The sequence below is a fragment of the Psittacula echo genome (genome assembly GCF_963264785.1).
Source record: "Psittacula echo genome assembly, chromosome: Z".
NCBI classification, from domain to species: Eukaryota; Metazoa; Chordata; class Aves; order Psittaciformes; family Psittacidae; genus Psittacula; species Psittacula echo.
Window position 1 is genome coordinate 83609685 of NC_137742.1, and position 20369 is coordinate 83630053.

At 53.4% G+C, this 20369-nt stretch overlaps 2 protein-coding genes across 3 annotated transcripts; one reads left to right on the top strand and one right to left on the bottom strand.

The window, feature by feature from the left end:
• Window positions 1-1916: 1916 nt before the first annotated feature.
• Window positions 1917-8687, bottom strand: HERPUD1 (homocysteine inducible ER protein with ubiquitin like domain 1). Of its 2 annotated transcripts, XM_080637969.1 has the most exons (8): window positions 8529-8687; window positions 7496-7573; window positions 7317-7391; window positions 6100-6221; window positions 5647-5769; window positions 4673-5020; window positions 3844-3949; window positions 1919-3231 (listed from the first exon to the last, which is right to left on the bottom strand). In XM_080637969.1, the coding sequence occupies exons 1-8, from the start codon at window positions 8658-8660 to the stop codon at window positions 3064-3066; spliced, it is 1152 nt and encodes a 383-aa protein (XP_080494095.1). In that variant the 5' UTR covers window positions 8661-8687; the 3' UTR covers window positions 1919-3063. The 2 variants fall into 2 exon arrangements, with proteins under 2 accessions (XP_080494094.1, XP_080494095.1); XM_080637968.1 differs by lacking the exon at window positions 7496-7573 and having other exon boundaries at window positions 1917-3231; window positions 8529-8665.
• Window positions 8688-13524: 4837 nt separating this feature from the next.
• Window positions 13525-18385, top strand: PARD6A (par-6 family cell polarity regulator alpha; the record flags this gene model as incomplete). The annotated part of the gene is made up of 3 exons (XM_080637198.1): window positions 13525-13660; window positions 14744-14966; window positions 17598-18385. Exons 1-3 carry the CDS (start codon window positions 13598-13600, stop codon window positions 18383-18385), a joined length of 1074 nt encoding a protein of 357 aa, XP_080493324.1. The 5' UTR covers window positions 13525-13597.
• Between the last annotated feature and the right edge of the window lie 1984 nt (window positions 18386-20369).

Sequence of the window (20369 nt, forward strand, 5' to 3'; positions counted from 1 at the left end):
CCTCTATGGTATCACTCAATTTGATATCCAAGCAACATAAATACAAGCAGACATTTCAAGAGCTATTCTTAGGAAGCACAGGCTGGGAGGATGTGGTGCTGAAGGTGCAGTTGGCATGTTTGGTAACTTGACTGGGGAAAAGGGGCAGACAGACACCTTCCCCCTTCGCATCCCACCCAGCTTATCTGGTCAGCAGCAACCTCATTCTCATGAGATTTATGTTCCACATGTTGAAGACAGCAGCATGCCTTTGGTGACAAACAGGACTTCAGTGACTATAAGTTTCTGCGGGAAGAAAGATGCCCGAGAAGACAAACTAGACTGTACATTTCTCCTTTGGCTCTTCCAGGACAGAAATCTGCTCTCAGCAGGGGGAACCACAGCAGCAGAATCACACAGCTTTAAATGCGGCCAAAACAAACTCCGCTTCCAAAGCCCACAGCCTTGAGGCCCTTTCCCTTCTTCACAATTTGTGTCACAGCACAAGGTCATGTTATTCCCAGAAAATCTCTCTGGGATTCCTATGCTCTTGCAGCAGCCTTGTTCTGGAAGTTTCAAGGCTCAAATCACTGGCACAGGTTGCCCAGAGAAGCTGTGGCTGCCCCATCCCTGGCAGTGTCCAGAGCCAGGCTGGACAGGACTTGGAGCAACCTGGTCTAGTGGAAGGTGTCCCTGCCCATGGCAGGGGGTTAGAACTGAATGAGCTTTAAGGTCCCTTCCAACCCAAACCATTCTATGGTTCTATGATACAATTCTAGTGTCTGACCTAAATTCAGTCAACTAAATCAAGGCCCATGCTCCTATCTCACCCCAGCAGGCACACAGGCCATCTCCCCTTCCTCACAATCACTATTTACATACCTCGCTGTTCCCACTGCCCTTCGCCTATGCTGAACTGCCTCTGTCTCCCTCCACCACTTCCACACCTCAGCCATACCCACTTGCTCCCAGGCTGTCTCAGGTAAAGCCAAGAGATCCCTGGTGAGAGATTAGCAGCAATTAGGACCACATCACACTCACAGCTCCACATACCACCAGGTTAGCCCAGTCACTGGTACCCAGTGCCCTCAACCAAGCTCTGTTCTCATTCCCAGTGCTCCTGCCAGGATGCAGCAGAATTACACAACAATTACTCACATTGATCTACCCAGTGCCCCCTGATGTACTTCCCCCCACCCCACAGATGCATTTTACTAAGCCATCCAGGAAATGTTCTCCAAGGGCCAGGAACCTTGCCACATGCCTCCAGCAGCATTAGCTATGCTTAATTAGTTTTCCAGCTAATTTTAAACCAGTCTGCCGACCTGTGGGAGCAGCAAAAGCCTCAAGACAACAAGAGATGTTTTGCTGTCTCTGATAAAGTTCACAAGTAATCTGGTTGATTTAGGCATTTTGAGACACCTGAGTGATTAGATACACCCTGAAGAAAAAACATCCTGAACACAAGTAGACTTACCACTAGCAAGAGAAAGAGGGAACACTTCTTGTGCAAACATCCTCAAAGGCTTATGCAGAATATATCCCAAGTAACAAGTCATCTCCTCTCAGTTTACTTCAAAGCACTTAAATCCTTCATTGCGAAACTCTACCTATCCCCCCCCAAGCCTCCAGCAAACTGAAGCTGTGGCAGAAAAAAAACCTAATTGGTAAGAGGCTGAGAAAGACAACTTGTTCAAAGCCAAAAATAACATCACCAAGGTTAAACTTGGTACTGCAGGTGAACACCATATCTAGCATCAGTGTAATCTGAAACAGCAAGATCAAGTGCTGCTGGCTGGGCTGTTACAACCACTTGTACCAAATCCTGTGTGTCAGCCCTGATGAGACACTCCTTGACAGTTTTGCCAACTGCAGGTAGCAGAGGAAAAACACTACAATTCTCACGAGTACCTGCTGTTCTTGGGCAGCACATTTCAAGCAAAAATAATGCACTGCAGCATCACTAGTCATACACAGGACTCAAGGGGTCCCAGATCCCTGCAGAATTACCTGCTTCAGGGTGTATACCGCCTTTGCGCCAGCAGCCTTCAGTGAGCAAACACGACCTGCAAGCTATCCCAGGCACTTCAAATGCTGAAGCTTGCTTCGTAAAGAATACAGTTCAGCAAGGAGCTGAGTTTAGGGTCTGTGAGCATTTTTTCCCTTCACATCCCAGTTCATTTATCATGATTTTACAATAAAATCAAGGTGAGAGCACATCCTGTGCTTTGCACAGGTAGTCTTCTGCTGACTGCTGTACAAGTGTCGATATGAATGCCTGCAAAGTTTTATTGGAATCAAAGCCCTTGACAGTATCAGAAACTAAAGGGAACAAAATGAAGTAACACAAGGGTGTTGGCTCTGCAGTAAGAATGCATCAAAACTGAATACAGGCATGAGACTGCTTTAACTTTGCATCCAAAAGCACTTAAGTTTACATCTTGCATAAATTCTTGGTAGTTAGAGCTGGACACACTCTCCTCCCATAATCTGCCAGGGGGAAATTAAGCCTCAAGTTTAAACTGCCTGAATTTGGCAACATGAAGTTTAGCCTACAACTCCAGTAAGGTAATTGCTTTAAGAAGTCACTGTAAGAGTCCTTCACTTCAAACCAGCATGGGAATTGCATCATACATCCTTCATAGGAAAATATTAACAAAAATTTTAAACTATTGTTGAAGCAATTTAACAATAGATCTAAAATCTGCAATCTGCTAATGCTTATCTAGCAATCTTTTTTTTTGTTTTTGAGATCCTACACTCAGTGTAATTTAAATAGCATTTGAGACATTCCAACAGGAATTACATTGCACAGAAGCAGCAATTTGCTTCTGTAACATACTTGCACACCTGCTTACAGCTTGTGCATTTAGTGCACAAGTTCACAATGCCAAGACTCAACACAGGTATAACTATAAATATAAATGCTTCAGAACAAAGTTCTTTGGACTAAGGGCACGCATTTCGGTCTGCAGTGACTTAAGGCTTCCTGCAGTTTTATTTGCTTGGTCAGTGAAAGCCAGAAGAAGTGTCATCCACTTTCACTCCTGGTTTGCAGCGTCAGACAAGCAGACTGGTGACAGGTCAGTTGTGGGTCACTCCGAGCCCTTCTGGAAGGAGGGATGCAAAGAAAGTCTTTAAGAAAACCCACACTGTGCCCATCAGTGAAGGGTTCATCTGCTGCAGCTCTTGTAAGCCTTGTCCATCATCAGGAGATGCCTCAGATTCATCTGCTCCACCTGCATTCTCCCCCTGCCAAAAGAAAGGGTATTTGGTGAATAAGGTCATTTCAGAAATGCATTAGAGGTGTCAAACAGCATTTTGTTACCCAAATATCTCTGTCATAATATAAAAAGCTTGCAAGTATCCCAGACAACCACCACCAAGTCAAAAAACCAAGCTGCACACTGGTGTTACTGGTGAACTCTCACAGCATGTCCATGAACACTATTAGGATAGACATGAAGCATCAGGCTCAGGTGAACTGTGGATGAATTCACAACTTTCCCTGACATCAGACAGATGCATCAGCTTGAAATGCAAGACTGACTGCTTACCAACTCAAATCCTGCAACTAAGGTACCACTCTAAACCCTGCCTTCAGCTACAGAACCTGGGACAATCCACTCTCCATATAACATCCTGAAGGACAGAAGCAACTAAGTGATAATATTCAGCCTGAAATACTTTGTAGAACAGAGGAATTCGCAAAGGAGGACTCAGGCTGGCAGTTCTGCCCCCATGAAAGATAGCGTCTGAATAAAGTTCAAAGAAAAATCACTGCTACAACATCTCATTAGTAAACTGAAAGTAAAACTCCACAGGTTTTCATGCTTATGGTTTAAAAACAAAATAAGACAATACCTGTAAGTTATTGTTCTGGTCCTGGTTTATAGCTGCTTGAGGAGGAGCATTGCCTGGGAAGGGCTCAAGCGGTCTTCGTCTAAATGGAAACCATCCAACATGGTGCCTGGGGAAGGCAATAGATTTGTATTAATACTATGTAAACATTACTCCTTCCTGTTACACCAACACAGCTCAGAGCTGCAGACAGCAAGGTTAGCATATTAAGGTCTCTTTCTGCCCTAACCCAGCAAGCACTTTCAAAGCTTCCTGTTAGCAGCAAGCCATGGGGTAAGAGGGGAAGGCTGACTGTCATCTTGCACTCAGAATAAGCAGCATTACATCCAGGTGTGTATCCAGCATGCTGCCAGAGGGCCTGCTTGGTCACCATGCTCTGTGCACCTCAAAGTAACTTCCCTGTACTCACCCTAAGAAAAGGGGCACAAGTAATATATGAAACCCAGCACTCTGACCAAAACATAGGCCATGTAGACCTTCTTAAAAGGCCTGTATCTCTACAGCACAGACTTGTAACCCACAAAGCAAGCTGTTCACATTACACTTTAGAACTACCAACAGCAATTAATCTTCACTCTCCTAAGTCTGCATAGAGGTTGGCAGAACTGATCATTTGAGCTGCTCCAGCTTTAACTCTTAGACCTACTGGCAGGAATTCAGAGGCCTACATCACTTGTTTCACAGGTGATCAACGAATTTGAGAGGACAGATTATCTTTCTCAGGCAAGACATCCCAAAGCACATCAGCTGAGGACCCATTACCTTTATTGTGCTTCTAAGATTTATCCCAACCTTTTTAACACAATAACAAATATTAACACCATACGCTTACAGGTACATCAGGATACTGCCACCCATAACCAGGAGGAATCTGCTGACACTGGAGTAGAAATAGATCATGTTGACAAATACATAGAACAACGTTGCCGAGTAGAGCCAGTCCAACCAATCTCGATGGCCACCCTCCTCCTCTTCCTCCATAAGGCGACCCCCTTGTGCATTCATTTGCAAGTTATGGTTGGCCACTGCATTAACCTGGGCAGCAGCATTCTGGTTTCCAGGCTGATTTTGTGCAGGAAATGTGTCTGGGAGAGGAGTTGGTGTTGTTACTGGTGCCACTGCAATCTCTTGAGCACATTGTGCATGGGATGGGTCAGCAGACGCAGCAGTAGAAGCCAAGCTGAAACCAGAGAACACAAAATACAGAATAATGCTTAGAGTCAAGTAATTTCACACTTAACAGGCACTGAAAGTTCATCCATCTTTAAGTAGAGTCAGATCACATGCAAGTAGAAAGCATCAAGTTTAGAGGATACAGAAACCCAAGTTTCAGTTCTGTCCATGACAATGGTTAAACAGAAGTGACTTCAGGAAGTCAAACCAGGAACCTTCCACTTTATGAACAATTTCAATACTTTGCAAAAAACCTCTTCAGCAATCCACAAATAGTCTGAAAGGCTCCTGCCAGTCTCAGCTTTACCTCTGCTACCTATTTTCAGTCAGTACCTCTCTGTGCTACTTTAAGCAGTCAAAAACTATGGTGAAGAGCTAAGGTTTATCATCAGGATTACAGTTACTCTACAGACACGTGCCCTCCCAAAAGAATCAGAGCTGCAGATTGCAAGATTCAAAACCACTGGCCTAAACCAGAAGCCATTCACCATATGATATGTAGAAGAACATTCCCACACCATTCAGTGTGAGGTTACAATACCAGCTACCATCAAAAGAAGAACTGCCAGCAGCTCTCTATTCCCTTCTATTACAGTTCTACTTCCTACTGGTAGCTTTGGACAGAAAACTTACTATTGCAAGTAGTACTGTCTTGCATAGATCTGCTGGAACCAGGACATCTGAAGCATGTTGTAAGTTGTATACACAGAGAAGCCAGGAGCCACACTTCGGAAGGGATATTGAGTTGTTTCCAGCCTTGGTTAAAATTTAAACACATTCATTAGCCAATACTGGACAAACTGCACAAGTCATTTATTACAGGACAATGTAAATAGTTTCTGCCATTTTGCGAATCCTAATGCAAAATCAGGGCTTCCTTCCAGAGCATTAACAACATCTCTTTACCAACATGAATAAAGGGATGATTTTTTCAATTAACAGAGCAGTGCATTTTCCTTCAGCTTCTTCCATGTCCACTAAAGCTTTTCGTCATCTTTGACCCACATTCTGTGGGCTTAAGACAATATATGTGGCATAAGAAGCCAGTATCCAACACAAAGCCAGTGTTTTGAAAGTCGTATTTACCTATTACTGACTTCTGCTGAAGACCAGCCACCAGAAGAGCATCTCAGTCTTTCACCATCTGAGGAAGATACAGCTGGCTCTTGACTAGCTTCTGATGGTAACTTTGGCTGATCAGCTTTAACCTAGGACAGCAATGCAGTGAGTGAGGTTTATTCAGAACACCACATGAGCATTATGCAATGAAGTTACACCACACAGAACACACTCTTATAACTGCTACAGACTTGATGCACTTTGGCCTGCACAGTAGCTCCAGCACTGCCTCAGCCCTGACACTGTTCTTGGGCTCCATGTCACAAGCACCTCCATCAGCATTTTAAAGCTCCTTAAAAACTGACTGGCACATAAACCTGTTTTGCTGTTTACCAGATCTACACCTGTGTTTGTTACCTTTTATGCATGCAGTCAGGTCCCATCAGGTTATAAAAACAACTGGAAGAAACAGAGGGAACTGTGCTCAAGACAGTTTGACTTTTAGCTTTGGTAAGTTTGTACTTGCATACACAAACCACCACACACAGAATTCAAGAGCTGTTCTATGGCAACCCATCTGTGTAATATCCATACCAAAACTGGCTCACATCTAGCAACCATCAGACAAGGGCAGGATAAGCTCAGATTGCCTATAAGGGGCAATACAAACACAACTCTAGACAGACCAGCACATCCACCTGAAAGTAAAAACTGGGTTTGGCCATTTGCACTGTAGAGTGGCAAGTACTCAGCTCAAGCACTAAGGCTCAGCTTCGGCTTCTTCTCCACAGGCTGAGTCATTAATGAGAGCAGTTAGTGTCCTCAGCTAACAGACTTCTTCCTCCCCCACACCCCGAGGGGAACCCAGTTCCACTTTAATACCCTGCCCTCTCCCCACCAGCACAGCCTCTGTCCCAAAGAGCCTCAGACATGGCAAGTCATACTCTGCTTAAAAATTAATTTATCAGAAAGCACTTCTACTCTGAGCAGTGGGTTGCTACGAGAATAGTTTCGATATTTCTTAACACATGCCATAAAAGCCTTTACTGATGAACTGTACAGTCAATTTTTCTAACTTTGCTTAATCCAAACACATTCTCACACTCCTTATCAAATTATCACAAAGCAATACTGCCATTACAGAGACTGCAGCACCAGTGAACTTTAGAGTAGCTGTTCAGCACTTCCCCTTTTTCAGTCACAAGCCCAAGATTCAGAGTAGTAGGTTCACTTAGTGTAAGTACCTCTGCACTGGATTCTTGCACATGTGGAGGAGTCCTGAATTTGTACACCAGATGAAGAGCATGCAACTCCCCGTGCTAAAAATGAAAGGGGAGACATGCTCAAAAAACAATCACTTTTCTTGATTTGTTTCAGCACATGGAAGTTTTTTATATATATATATATACACACACACACACACCTTTGGCAGCAACTCTCTCAGATAATGATGATCCAGCAGTAGCTTACCAGAATAAATCAGTTTTTGGTCCTCTTCAGGCTTTGAAGAAAGAAAACAAAGAACAGTATGATTTGCTCTGCCAAGCACATGCCATCATTAACTGACAACTTGCAGCCAGATGGACAGAGGGACACAGCTGGAAGCACCCTACACACTAAGGTACATTGTGCACACGGAAATTTAGCTGATGAAAACGAGTCAACACTAAAGTGCAAGATTTACCAACAATGAGGTCTAAGTCAGCAGGAGGTTATAAAGTACTCCTTTAGCAAAGAACTTGGTTACTTGTCACGTCCTTTAGAGTGCCAAAAACATTTGTGCTGCTTAAAAGAGAGGTTAGAAGTACAATCTAATCTGACCAGCACTAGAGGTGGTGGTATCAAGTCAACGCGTTACACCCCATGAGATGAATTCCAGCAGACGAAGATAAAAAAAAACCCCTGTGTCCTTCCCACCGCAGCCCAGCAGTGGGCGAAAGCACAATGACGCTTGCTCCTGGGAAATCTCGGGAAAGCAAGGCAAAAGCGCGTCCTACTGCAGAGACGGTTCGTATGGGGTACCGCGGAGCTGAGCTTCTTGATGCCGACCCAGAAGGAACTCAAACTTCTGCATTCTCACGTCTAGAACCCCAGCTGAGTACTGACCGCCAAGGCCGCCTGCCCTTGGAGGAGCGAAGAACTTGCGAACGAAGGCGCCAAGGCAGCAGGGTGCCACGCGCAAACCGCTCCCCAGCCCGGGGAAAGCCCTTAATGTTTAACAGCGGCCGAACCGGAACCCGAGTTCAGCCCCCAACATCCCCCGCGCGGGAGGGCAGCTGATGCAACTGGGTGCGGGACACTTCGGAGGGTGGGGGGGAGAAACGGTCACGACTCGGCCAGCTGAGAGGGAGGCCCCGGAAGCGCACCAGGGGGACGCGGCTCCGCTCCCCACAGCGCCCGTGCGGCAGGATGAGGCTCGCTCAGCGGGCTGGGACGAAGCGGCGTCGCGCACTTACCGGTGCTCCGGGAAGGAGGCGGCGCAGCTCGGCCTTGAGGCGCCGCACAGTCCAGGAAGGCTCGGCGCGCAGGCGCAGGTCCAGGTGCCGCTGCGTGGGGCTGCGGATAAGCAGCGACAGACTGTCCTCCATGGCGGTGGGACGGCCCTCGGGCCGCGCTAGCCACCGGCCGAGCCTTTTATAGGCGCGCGGCGCGCCCCGCCCTGCCGCAGGGCTGCGGTGGCTGCAGCTGATTGGCAGCAGCGGGAGCGGGGAGAGGGATGATAACGTGGACCAATGGGACGGAGGGCTGCGTGGAGGGCGGTGGCGGGAGAGATAGGAACTGATTGGGGGCCGACCGGTGATAGGCGGGGACTCCAAAGTCGGCTCGGCGTCACCATGACAACCGCGACCCCAGCCCCGGGCCTCGCTGGGCCAGAGGCAGCCGAGGCAACCCCGACCGGCAACGCCAGGCCCGGCCTCGGCACCGAGAGGGGCCGAAACCTCCTCCGGGTGCATCTAATCCTTCAGACACCCACCGCGCAGGCCCTCCAAAACCTGCGTCCATAGCTGGCAGCGCAGGAACCTTACCCCAGGTCTCCACAGCCAGTGAGGCTCCGTGGCAGGCTCCTTCGCTGCGATTTCCTGGTCCTCCGCTCAGGCAAGAGCTCCAAACTGCCGGGTCCTGACTTGAGTCCCCACAGCCCCACGCAAAGCTCCAGGCTTGGAGAAGAGCAGCTGGAAAGCTGCTCAGTGGAAAAGGACCTGGGAGTGCTGAGGGACAGGGCTGAACATGAGCCAGCTTGTGCCCAAGGCAGCCAAGAAGGCCAACAGCATCCTGGCCTGTATCAGCACCAGTGTGGCCAGCAGGGCCAGGGCAGTGATGATTCCCCTGTACTGGCACTGGTGAGGCTGCACCTTGAATCCTGTGTTCAGTTCTGGGCCTCTCACTACAAGACAGACATCAAGGTGCTGGAGCAGATCCAGAGAAGGGCAACGGAGCTGGGGAAGAGCCTGGAGAACAAGTGTGATGGGGAATGGCTGAGGGAACTGGAGGGGTTTAGTCTGGAGAAGAGAAGGCTCAGGGGGGACCTTATCACTCTCTACAACTGCCTGACAGGATGGAGCCAGGAGGTGGCTGATCTCTGCTCCAAAGGAACAAGGGATAGGACAAGAGAGAGCAGCCTCAAGTTGCACCAGAGGAGGTTTAGACTGGAGATTAGGAACAATTTTTTCCCCAAGGGGTGCTCAGGCATTGGAACAGGCTGCCCAGGGCAGTGGTGGAGTCACCATCCCTGGAAGTGTTCACAAAAGGTGTAGACAGGGCCCTTCATGGCATGGTTCAGTGGTGGCCTTGGCAGTGCTGGGAACGATTTGCCTTGATGATCTTGAATGTGTTTTCCAACCTGGTTGATTCTATGATTCCACCACACATCAGCTTTGGCAGCAGCAGCAGTTTTAGGGATCCCTGGCTTTGCTCTTCCCTCTCACCTTCTCCTGCAGCTCCCTGTGGGGTGCTGTGCACACCAGATCCACAGCCTGGCCCTGGTGAAACATCACTTTTCCGATGGTTGTTTTACCAGATCTGTGTAGTTACCTCAACAGGTTTGTTGCTGACTTTGTGGGACAGAACACACCGTGCTTCTGTGTGGTGCAAAAGGAGTGTGCAGCGGGGATAGGAAAAGGTGGAAATTCCAGAACTTATCACTGTTAAAAAAAATACCAAATGAAACATAAAAATGTACAACAGCAGCTTCTGAGCCCTCCTCCCCAAACCCATCTTCCTTTGAGATGTGATCCAGCACCAGGGAAAACGGTGGTAATGGTCCTGATGCACCAGGAGGGGGTTTTAGCGTACTTTAAGACAATATCATAGGAATGTGAGATGTCAGTTTTATCTGCCAGCACCATGTATTTACTCTGCGTGTTCATCAGCTGCTCAGTATTCTTTGACAGCCAGACCTGTTGCCCAGAGGCATGAATGAGTTTACAGCCAGGACTGGATTTTGCAACCAGAAAAGATACTCCATCGTGGGGATGCATCACCTCACTGCTTCCTGGGGAAGAGCTGCAAAGACGTGAGCTGAGACGTCTGCTCCACAAACCCTCCACAGCTGCCAGGGTACATCCTTGCAGAGCTGGAGATCCTGTGCAGCATCCCTGCCCACAGCAAGCACTGCAGCTGGCCTCGATCCCCATTCAGCCCTGCAGCCCCATCACAGCAAGGAGACAGTGTGTCAGGGACCCTGGTCCATGTCCTGCAGCTCCTGATGGCAGTGGAAGAGAGAAAGAACAATGCAGTGTCCAAGGCTGCCTGTGTGAACATACCCCTTAAGGTCAAGGTGACTTTGCTGCTCACTTGAGTGCAGCCTTTACTTGGAGTGCCCAGAGGGAGACAGCTGCAATGTAAAGCTGTGCAGAGACTGGTGTCAAACAAGATGCTCTGGCTCCAAGCATGTGTTTTGCTGGGACTCCTTGTGCCTGTGAACTAGGTGTGGAGCTGTAGTTGCAGCACTGATCCTGCCTTCAGCTCCAGCTCCTCTGCTTCTCCCTGCCATGGTCAAGAGCAACAGAGCTCACCCAGGCTGCCCGCTGCATTGCTCAGAAAAACACTGGGAAAACCGCCTGCTGATGGGAACATGCTGGACAACACCAGCACTGACCCAGCTTTGAGCAGGGGGTGGAGAAGAGAGCTCCTGAAGTGCCTACCAACCTGAGTGCCAGACCTTGGCACATCCCCCCCAAGCTGCGGTACTGAGCCCCCCTGAGAGCCCACAGCAGCCTAGATCTGGTGGACTTGGAATTGTTGGACATATCGGGACATTTGGTAGCACATGCTCTCATCCCAGAGGCTGATTCACAGCTCCTAGTACTAAGACAAAACAAATACCTGCCTCAATAGCATCGGCTTAGTTTAGGTCTCAGTTCAGGGGCACCGTGCAAAACAGAATGTGTGACCAGCAAGTCACCCCAGTGGCCTGCCCAACAACTAACTCCCACTTACCAAAACTGGAGACAAAGGGCTGCAAGCTCCTTTTATCACTGGTGCCTGTGCATATATTAACTCTGGTCTAAATCAGGGTTATCTCTGACTTCAAAATGAAAAGAAAGCAAAACCCGGGGGAGTGGGAAGGATTGCTGATGAGTTCACAGCTCTGTGTGTGCCAGGCTTGCTGTCACTGCAGGAGCAGCCAGTGGGGGATCTGGGGTTGTGAGGAGGTGCCCGTGGCTGCACAGCCTGCTGGGCTCCCTCTCTCCCCTGCAGTGCAGGGGAAGAGCCTGCGGGGCCTGCGGCCCGGCTCCGTGGGACCGGGGCGCTGGTGGTGCTGGAGCTGATGCAGTTTTGTGCTGAACAAAGGTTGCTCCTCACAAAGGTTGTGCTGACAAAGGCCGGGATAGGGCAAGGATCAGAGAACAGTGTGATCCAGAGAAGCCAGGCTGGTTCTCAGGGTTCAGATCAGTGTATTTGTTCAGCAGAAAGCACTGTCCTTTGTAGCTTCATGGTAGGTTTCATGGTGCTGTTATCACGCCCCAGCAGCCGCCGTCGCAGCTGCCTCAGAGCCTGTGAGCAGGATTTTAGCCTTGGTTGGTGACCCTGGTGCTGGCAGCACACTCCGGCATTGCGCAGGCAGAGCTGCACCATGGGAGGGATGCCTGTGTATCCCAGGGCACTGCTGTGCCTGCACAGATCCAGTTCTACCAGAGACGCATCCTGAGGGCATCACCCATGGACACACAGGCAATACAAGGAGATGAGCATGTCCCGGCCCTGCAATGGTACAGTGAGATGAGTGCTTTGCTGTACACCCAATAAATTCCTTGCACACAGATGCCGTAAAATCAGTCAGGTTGGAAAAGACCTTCAAGATCATCAAGTCCAACCATTACCCCAGCACTGTAAGGCCACCATTGGACCATGTCACGAAGGGCCTATCTGCACAGTTTGTGAAGACTTCCAGGGATGGTGACTCCACCACTGCTCTCGACAGCCTGTTCCAATGCCTGACTACCCTCTTGGAGAAGAAATTGTCCCTGATCTCTGGTCTAAACCTCCCCTGGTGCAGCTTAAGGCTGTTTCCTGTTGTCCGATCCCTTGTTCCTTGGGAGAAGAGACCAGCCACCCCCTGGCTGGACCTGCTCCAGCACCTCAATGTCTCTCTTGTAGTGAGGAGCCCAAAACTGAACACAGGATTCAAGGTGCAGCCTCACCAGTGCCAGTACAGGGGAATCATCACTGCCCTGGCCCTGCTGGCCACACTGGTGCTGATACAGGCCAGGATGCTGTTGGCCTTCTTGGCTGCCTTGGGCACAAGCTGGCTCATGTTCAGCCCTGTCCCTCAGCACTCCCAGGTTCTTTTCCACTGAGCAGCTTTCCAGCTGCTTTTCCCTAAGCCTGGAGCACTGCACAGGGTTGTGGGGGGACCCAACTGCAAGACCCGGCATTTTGCCTTGTTGAACCTCATCTCATTGGCCTTGGCCCATTGATCCAGCCAGTTCAGATACCTCTGCAGATTCTCTGTCATATCTCTCCTACCCAACCACTCAGTAAAGCAGCTCGTCCCAAAATGAGAAATCCCTCCAGACAGGTAACAAATCCTTCCGGAGGGCAGGGGGTGAATCCAGCAAGAACGTGGAGCCCGGGACTGGAAACCTCGTACCGCTGTCCCTCGGCACCGCACCCATGGCTCGGGTTGCGCGGAGCTCCGCCGGTGCTCTCCCGGTGCGGGGACCGGCCGAGCCCGGGCTCCAGCCGGTGACACACGCGGGGCGCAGCGGGGACGCTGCCGCGTGTCGGACCGCAGGGGCTCCGGAGTGGGGCAGGTGCCTCCGCGGTGGGTTTAATTGTGCCGCTAATGAGGGTCCCGGGAGCGGCTTGGGGGGAAAAAGCGAGGAGGTGGGGGCGCTGCCGCCCTACGGCCCAGCCCCCGTTGCCACGGCGACGTTGTCAGCAACCCTCCGGCCACGCCCTCCGCCCCGCCTGGCCAATGGCGCGGCGAGCCCGACCTGCTGCCCGGTGACGTCATGGCCGGTGAAAATCCCCGGTGGCCGCGGGAGCGGCGCTGGCGGGGACGCGGGGCCCGGCCCGCAGCATGGCCAAGCACCACCGCACGCCGGCGCGCTCCGCCGAGCCCGTCATCGAGGTCAAGAGCAAGGTAAGGACCGCTGGGTCGCAGCAGCCCCGGGGCGGGAGCCACCCAGTCACGACCGGCCGCCCCGTCTCCGCGCCGGTCAGCACACGTGGGGCGGCACCGCACACTGGGGAGCGGCGCGGGAGCTGAGCTGTACGGGCGCTCCGTTCCGCTCTGCTCCCCCGCGCTGCCGCAGCGCTGCCCGGGGCCTCCGCGAGCCTTGCCCAGCGCGGCGGCTGCAGCGTCCCAGACCGCGGGCTCGGGCCCGCTCGGCGCAGTCAGTACCGGCCGTGTAAGCGCAGCCGGCGAGCGCTCGGCAGATGTGCACTGGCGCCGATGTGTACGGCTATCCCTCCGGTGAGGGAGTGCTGTGCTGATGCCTCGCTCAGATGTGCTCTCACTCAGCTGCCAGTGCTATTCCAGCACCCAGATGTTCACCCCAAGCACGGGGTAACCCCCACCCTGTGCCCATGCTCGCCCAGGTGTGAATCCCCCAAGGTGTGCCTGCACATTCAGATGTATGTTTACCTGGCACATTCTTGCCCAGATGTGCTTCTTTGCCCACCTGTGTCCACCCACCTAGTTCTGTGCTCATGCAGATGTGTGCATCCCCCTTGTGCACCCTTGTCCAGCTGTGCCTGGGGTGCTTCGACTGCAGGGCTGCGACCCACCTCGGGCAGCGAGAGCCTCGCGGCGCTCCTCAGCCTCTCCTTAATTGGCTTCTCCTTCGTCGTGACTGAGGGAGGCAGTAATTAACGCTGTTGCTCACCAGGTGCTGCAGCAGCGCCTGTGTTACAGGGAAGGGCCTCCTGGCAGGTCTGTGGCTGGTGGCACGGCTGGAGGGTCCTTCCTCTGCTACTCGGGCAGCTCTCCATGCTGTTATTTGGCTCTTTGGGCAGGTAAAAGGCTCTGCTCCCTTTTTCTTGCTTCTGGGACAGGCTCTGGCTGACAGGTGCACTACCTTGGTACCGCTGTGGCTCTGGAGCCACCCGTGCCTGGCTCTGCCCGTGCCAGGGCAGCTCTGCTCTGTACACTGCCTGCATAGGTCCTGCTGGTTGGAGCCAGCCTGGCCAGTCTCACCCTCTTCCTCCTCCTTCTCCTCTGTAGTTCGATGCCGAGTTTCGCCGCTTCGCCATGAAGCGCTCCTGCACAGGCAGCTTCCAGGATTTCTACCGCCTGCTACAGACAGTGCACCAGATCCCGCGGGTGGACGTGCTCCTGGGCTACACAGACATCCACGGCGACCTTCTGCCCATCAACAATGATGACAACTACCACAAAGCCCTGTCCTCTGCCAACCCCCTCCTCAGGGTCATCATCCAGAAGAAGGGTAAGAAGGACTGGGAGACAGGCAACAGATCCGTCCTCCCCATAAAGAGACGTGAGCCACAGTATCACTGCTTCCACATTTGGGCTGCAGCAGAGATGGCAGATCACACACCCTCCAGCCACCACTGCGGCACCAGGAGGTGATGGCACCACAAGGCTCCCAAAGCCCCACTGGGCTGTGGCACCCATGTGGGCTCTCCTCCAGCCCATCCCCATGCCAAAGGGCACCTGCCCCAGCCCAGCCCCATGCGACTTGGTGAGCAAAGGCAAATCCTTACCATTCACCCCTTTGAAGTCATGTTTTCCAGCCGAGCACCTGGAAAACACTGTGTTGCTCCCATAAGTGCCACACCAGGAGCCCCATCAGGCTCCCTGCCCCAAGGTAGTGGCAGCTATCACTTTGGGAGAGTTCTTGAGGTGCTGGTTGCTGATGAAGTTTTGGGGTGGGAGGAGGCTCATCTCCTCCCTGGCAGCCCAGGGGCTCACCCTGACCTTAATGGTGTGTCCCCAGAGAGCAGCTTCCTTGCACAGGAGCCCAAAATCACTGTGATAGCAGGGTGGAAACCTCCCAGTGACAAACACCCTGGCTGCATCTTTCCTTCACTAGGGAGACAAGCCTGTCCCCTTACACTTGGTTTAGTAGCACAGAGGTTTTCCCTTGAGTAGCACGATTAAGGAACAGTGCACAGAGCCAGAGCCTGATCTCAAAGCCCCTGTTTTCCCAGCATGGTGTCCAGAATGACTCCGTGTTTCCAGCTCCTGTTAGTGAGCTGTGTTATAAAGGCCCTGGATAAGGGGCAATGCTGGTGGCTGGACACAGCTGCTGTGCCAGTGTTCCTGGGCTCTTGCACCAGGGTGGTGTGGGATGCCCTGGACACATTTCTTCTGGGCCTACATGCTATTGGGGCAGGCAGCAACAATCCAGGCACTGAATCATGGCCTATTCCTGGATCCAGGCTGTGGCACGGGGAGCCACTACAGGGCTGCCTGTGCCAGAGGTGCCGTGGGAGCATTGCTCCTGCTTCCAAAGCCACCTAATCTGCTGTTGGGAAAGCATGTGGGGCCTGTGGGTGACAGTGCTGAAGTGGCATGCTGTGTCCAGCAGGCAGCCACAGCCCAGGCACCATGCACAATGTGATCAGGAGGCAGCACCGGCACGACCCAGCACTGGCTGTGGCTGCAGGACAGCGGCCACATGGCTGGCAGCACCAGGGGAGGTGTGTGGAGAGGCCGGGAGCAAGCTCTGGGTGAGTCACAGCTGATTTAAGATGGATCCAGGTCATCCCGAGGCTGGGCTGTCGTTGAACCAGTCCAGGTCGGTGAGGAATGTGACTGTGGAGCCGCTCTCACAGCCATGCACACGTGTGTACATGTAGGTGTGCACCCACCAGTGGGCTCCGGGCAGCCAGGACTGCTGCAGGGAGGTAAAAAACAAAGGCTGCAGCTTGGTTCCTCTCTGCACTGTCACTCTGCTGTGTACCTGGGGGGCAGCCTGGCTGGGGACATGGTACTGGCCCACCGTGGCTGGGTTGGGCTTATGGGAAGGGCAGGGGAAAGCCCAGCACATCACCAGAGCTGCCAAAGGACTCATCCCTGGGGTGCTGCCACTGCCTGGCCCAGGCACCCCATGCCCCGCAGAGAGGAGCTGTGTGCTGGAATAGCTGTGGGAAAGCCTCCACCGCCCTTCCCCGTGCTAAAAATATGCCGGGCTGCGTGTGCAGCGAGATATTTATAACTCAGGAGCCCTGGCAGGCTGCTTGGCTCAGGAGAAACCCCACATCCCCTGGGCTTGGGAGCATCCCCAGCTCCCTGTGGCTGGAGCAGGATCTGCGTGCTGGTGAGGGGCATCATGGGGGACTTGCCAGCAATGAAGCATCCAGATCTGAGCTCCCACATGGAAAGGGATGGGGAGAAACCAGAGAGGGCCCAGGGGATGCTCCCCAGCACCTGCTGGATGCGGCCGAGGAGGCAACATGGTGAAGCTAGGCTCCACTGAAGCGCACCAGGGGAGGGTAAAGGAGGATGGAGTCAAACCCTGTGTGGTGGTGCCAGATGGTGAAGTAAGATGCAGTGGCACAAATCATAGTTTAGGATGTTCTCTGGTCCTTGGGATGAGTCTCCAGGAGCAGGGAATTCTCCATCCTTCGGGGCGGCAGGGCTCTGCAGGATGCAGCTGTGGCCACCCCATCCCATGCCAGTGATGGCCTTGCTCCAGAGAGGACAAGGAACTCTGGTGCTGTCTCAGGGACTAGACTTCTCCTCAGGGAGCTGCCACCACAGCAGCCCCTCGTGCGGGGGGCTTCCCTGTCCCCAGAGTGGGGCATGACCATGGGACCTGAGCAATCAGGGCTGGCAGCTGTAGCGTTAAGCTGCAGAGTTTGGCTTAAAGTGTGATTAAGGCTGAATCATTGCTTAGATCCCTCTAATCCTGGCCTTGTGTACCCTGGGTAATCCCAGGAGACGGGCCCAGCAGAGACAGACTGCGGGGAAAGTCAGGGTGATGCTCTGGGGAGGAAAAGCTGGTGAGACCCGTGAGGAGGGGTTTCTCCTGCTGGCTTCCTCAACACATGGGGCATGTGGCTGCATCCACAGGTAGCTGTGGTGCCTGACCCTTATCCTCTGCTCCCTACAGCAGAGTCTGATACCAGTGTCTTCGCCTCAAACTCCTTGCAGCGAAAGAAGAAGGGGCTGCTGCGCCCTGCACACTATCGGACCAAGACCCACCTCCTCATTGGCATGCCCCAGGACTTCAGACAGATTTCCTCCATCATCGATGTGGACATCCTGCCCGAGACTCACCGCCGCGTGAGGCTCCACAAGCACGGCTCTGACAAGCCACTGGGCTTCTATATCCGTGACGGTGTCAGCATGCGCGTGGCCCCACACGGCGTCGAGAAGGTGCCTGGGATCTTCATCTCCCGCCTAGTGAAGGGTGGCTTGGCTGAGAGTACAGGGCTGCTGGCCGTGAGTGACGAGATCCTGGAGGTCAATGGCATCGACGTGGCTGGCAAGTCCCTTGACCAGGTGACGGACATGATGGTGGCCAACAGCCACAACCTCATCATCACTGTCAAGCCAGCCAACCAGCGCAACAATGTCATCCGTAGCAGCAAGGCTTCAGGCAGCTCGGGCATGTCCACGGACAGCACCCCCAGCCAGCAGACCCCCAGCCCAGCCTCGCAGTACCTGAGCAACTACAGCACAGCCGAGAGCGATGAGGAGGGCGACCTCGTCATCGAGAGTGACAGCGCATCCCACTACATCCCTGGGGGCTGCCCCAATGGGGGCCCCGCGGACCAACCCCTCCAGCAGATCCCATCACCACACAGCTCCCAGGGCTCCCTGCAGTCCCTTGGCAGCCACAACGGCAGCCCTGGCCGGGGCAGCGGGCAGGAGGATGGCACCCTCCTCACCCTATAGCCACAGGGTCCCGTGCCACCCTTGGCAGCCACTGCAGGGTCCTGTGCCACTCTTAGTGACCAGCCAGGTTTCTGCACAGCCAGGCTGGTGGTGGGCCCTGCAGAAATGATGGAGCCGGTGGGCAGGGGTGGAGGAGGGCTGACCGCTGCCCATGACCCTGGGAGCCCTGCTGCCACCAGGCACTGTCCCTCTGAGACCCCCGGCCTCCCACCCCCTGCATCCAAGCAAGTGGGGGTTTTTAAAGTGTTTTATCAAAATATACATCATCAATTAATATATTGCAATGGACAGTAAAACCTTTTCTAGAAAGCACCTTGCTGGTCCCTGGTTCATGTCACCACAGAGGCTGGACCTCAGCAGCCAAATAAAGCACAGCCCCCTTCAGGACAGCAAACAGGCCCAATGCCATGGGATGGGGCAGGTGCGTCCCCCACCAGCCCTATCACCCCATCCCGTGCTGTGGCCCATCCCATCGTGGACCAGCATGAGCCTCACAATTAGCTCCACAGGTCCCTTGGGTGGAGAGGACTGTGGTTGTGGAACCCCAGCTCTGAAGTTGTGGCTTTGCTGCTGCGCCAGGTGACCTCAATGAGGTCCACTGTGGAAAATGTGGAGGGATGCTGGAGCACATCCCTGTTCCACGGCACGTGTCCAGGCTGTTCTGGGCAGTGAGCGTGGCATGCCCCGCCCAGTTCCCACCTTGTCTCCACTGCAGGGCTTTCGCCACACAGGAGACACCCTGATCACATCCACAGGAGCTGGGTGGCACTTGGGCTGGCAGCAGCACCATGGCTATCACTCAGCCCCAGTAAATGCTGGATGGCACAGGTCCATCCTCCTCCAGTCCCAAGCCCAGGAGGCTCCCAGCGCCCTCCATCCCTCTCCCAACACCGAAGTGCTGAGCTGATGGTGGCTTTCACCTTTGTTTTGCTGCTGGCCTGGCCCAGCCTCAGACCAGCACCTATCTGCCCGCAGGAAGGGATGGAGCAACACCCCAGAGGAGAGATGCTGCTGAGTCCCCGTGGACCCAAGGGAGTGACAGCTTCTACTTCTCCTGTCCTGGTGGGAACAGGCCTGGCCATATGGCTGGCCACCATCTGTGGTGACCATCTTCACCCCCTCACCACATCTCCTGCAGCATCATCCTTCAGCACCAGCACCAAGTGTCCTAGCCTGGCTTTGGGGGCAATGCTAGGCACACGCATGAGTGTGCCCCATGGCTGGTCCCCTCCACAGGGAAATGGGACTGTGTCCTGTTGCTTTTGCTGACCCCTGAGAACCAAGCCCCAAACCCCACACAGCTCCTGTCCCGAGGCCCCAACATAGCCAAAACCTTGCAAGGCTGGTTCAGTGCCAAGGGTCTGCACAAGCTCTCCCATGCCTACAAACAGCATCCCCTCACCAGCGCTGCTGCCAAGGGCATGTGGTGGGGCTGGGTGAGGAGGAGAAGGACCCACAGCTCTTGGGGTCTGAGAAGACAGCACCAAATGTTTAGGTTTTGACTATCCATCAAAGCCACAGCCCTGCCTGGGGCAAACAGGGATTGCAGCTCCAGGGCTCCCGAGCCAAGTGACACTCCAGGTGGACAGCAGAGCAGCAGCAGAGCAGGCAGCAGAGCAGCAAAGCAGGCAGCAGGGTGGCAGAGCAGCAGAGCAGGCAGCAGGGCTAGTTAGTCCAGAGTTGCTATGGGCAGAGAGGTGCCATGGGGCTGGTGCCCACAGCCCCCAGCACCACTCTCATCCAGCTAGCTCAGCCTGGCTGCAGTGTTTGCTCCGAGGGCAGCCTCATGGGACTGGGGCTGATTTTCAGGTTGGCATCTTCACCTCCTCCAGCACTAAAAGCTTCCTCATCCCTTGGCAGCAGCGTCAGCCCCTGATGTCCCAGGAACTGCAGTATCCCCCAGGGTGCTGTAGGCAGGGCTGGAGTCTGCTCCACAACACCCCTACCCCAGAAACCCTCCCCAGGTTGGAGCAAACCCCTGCTT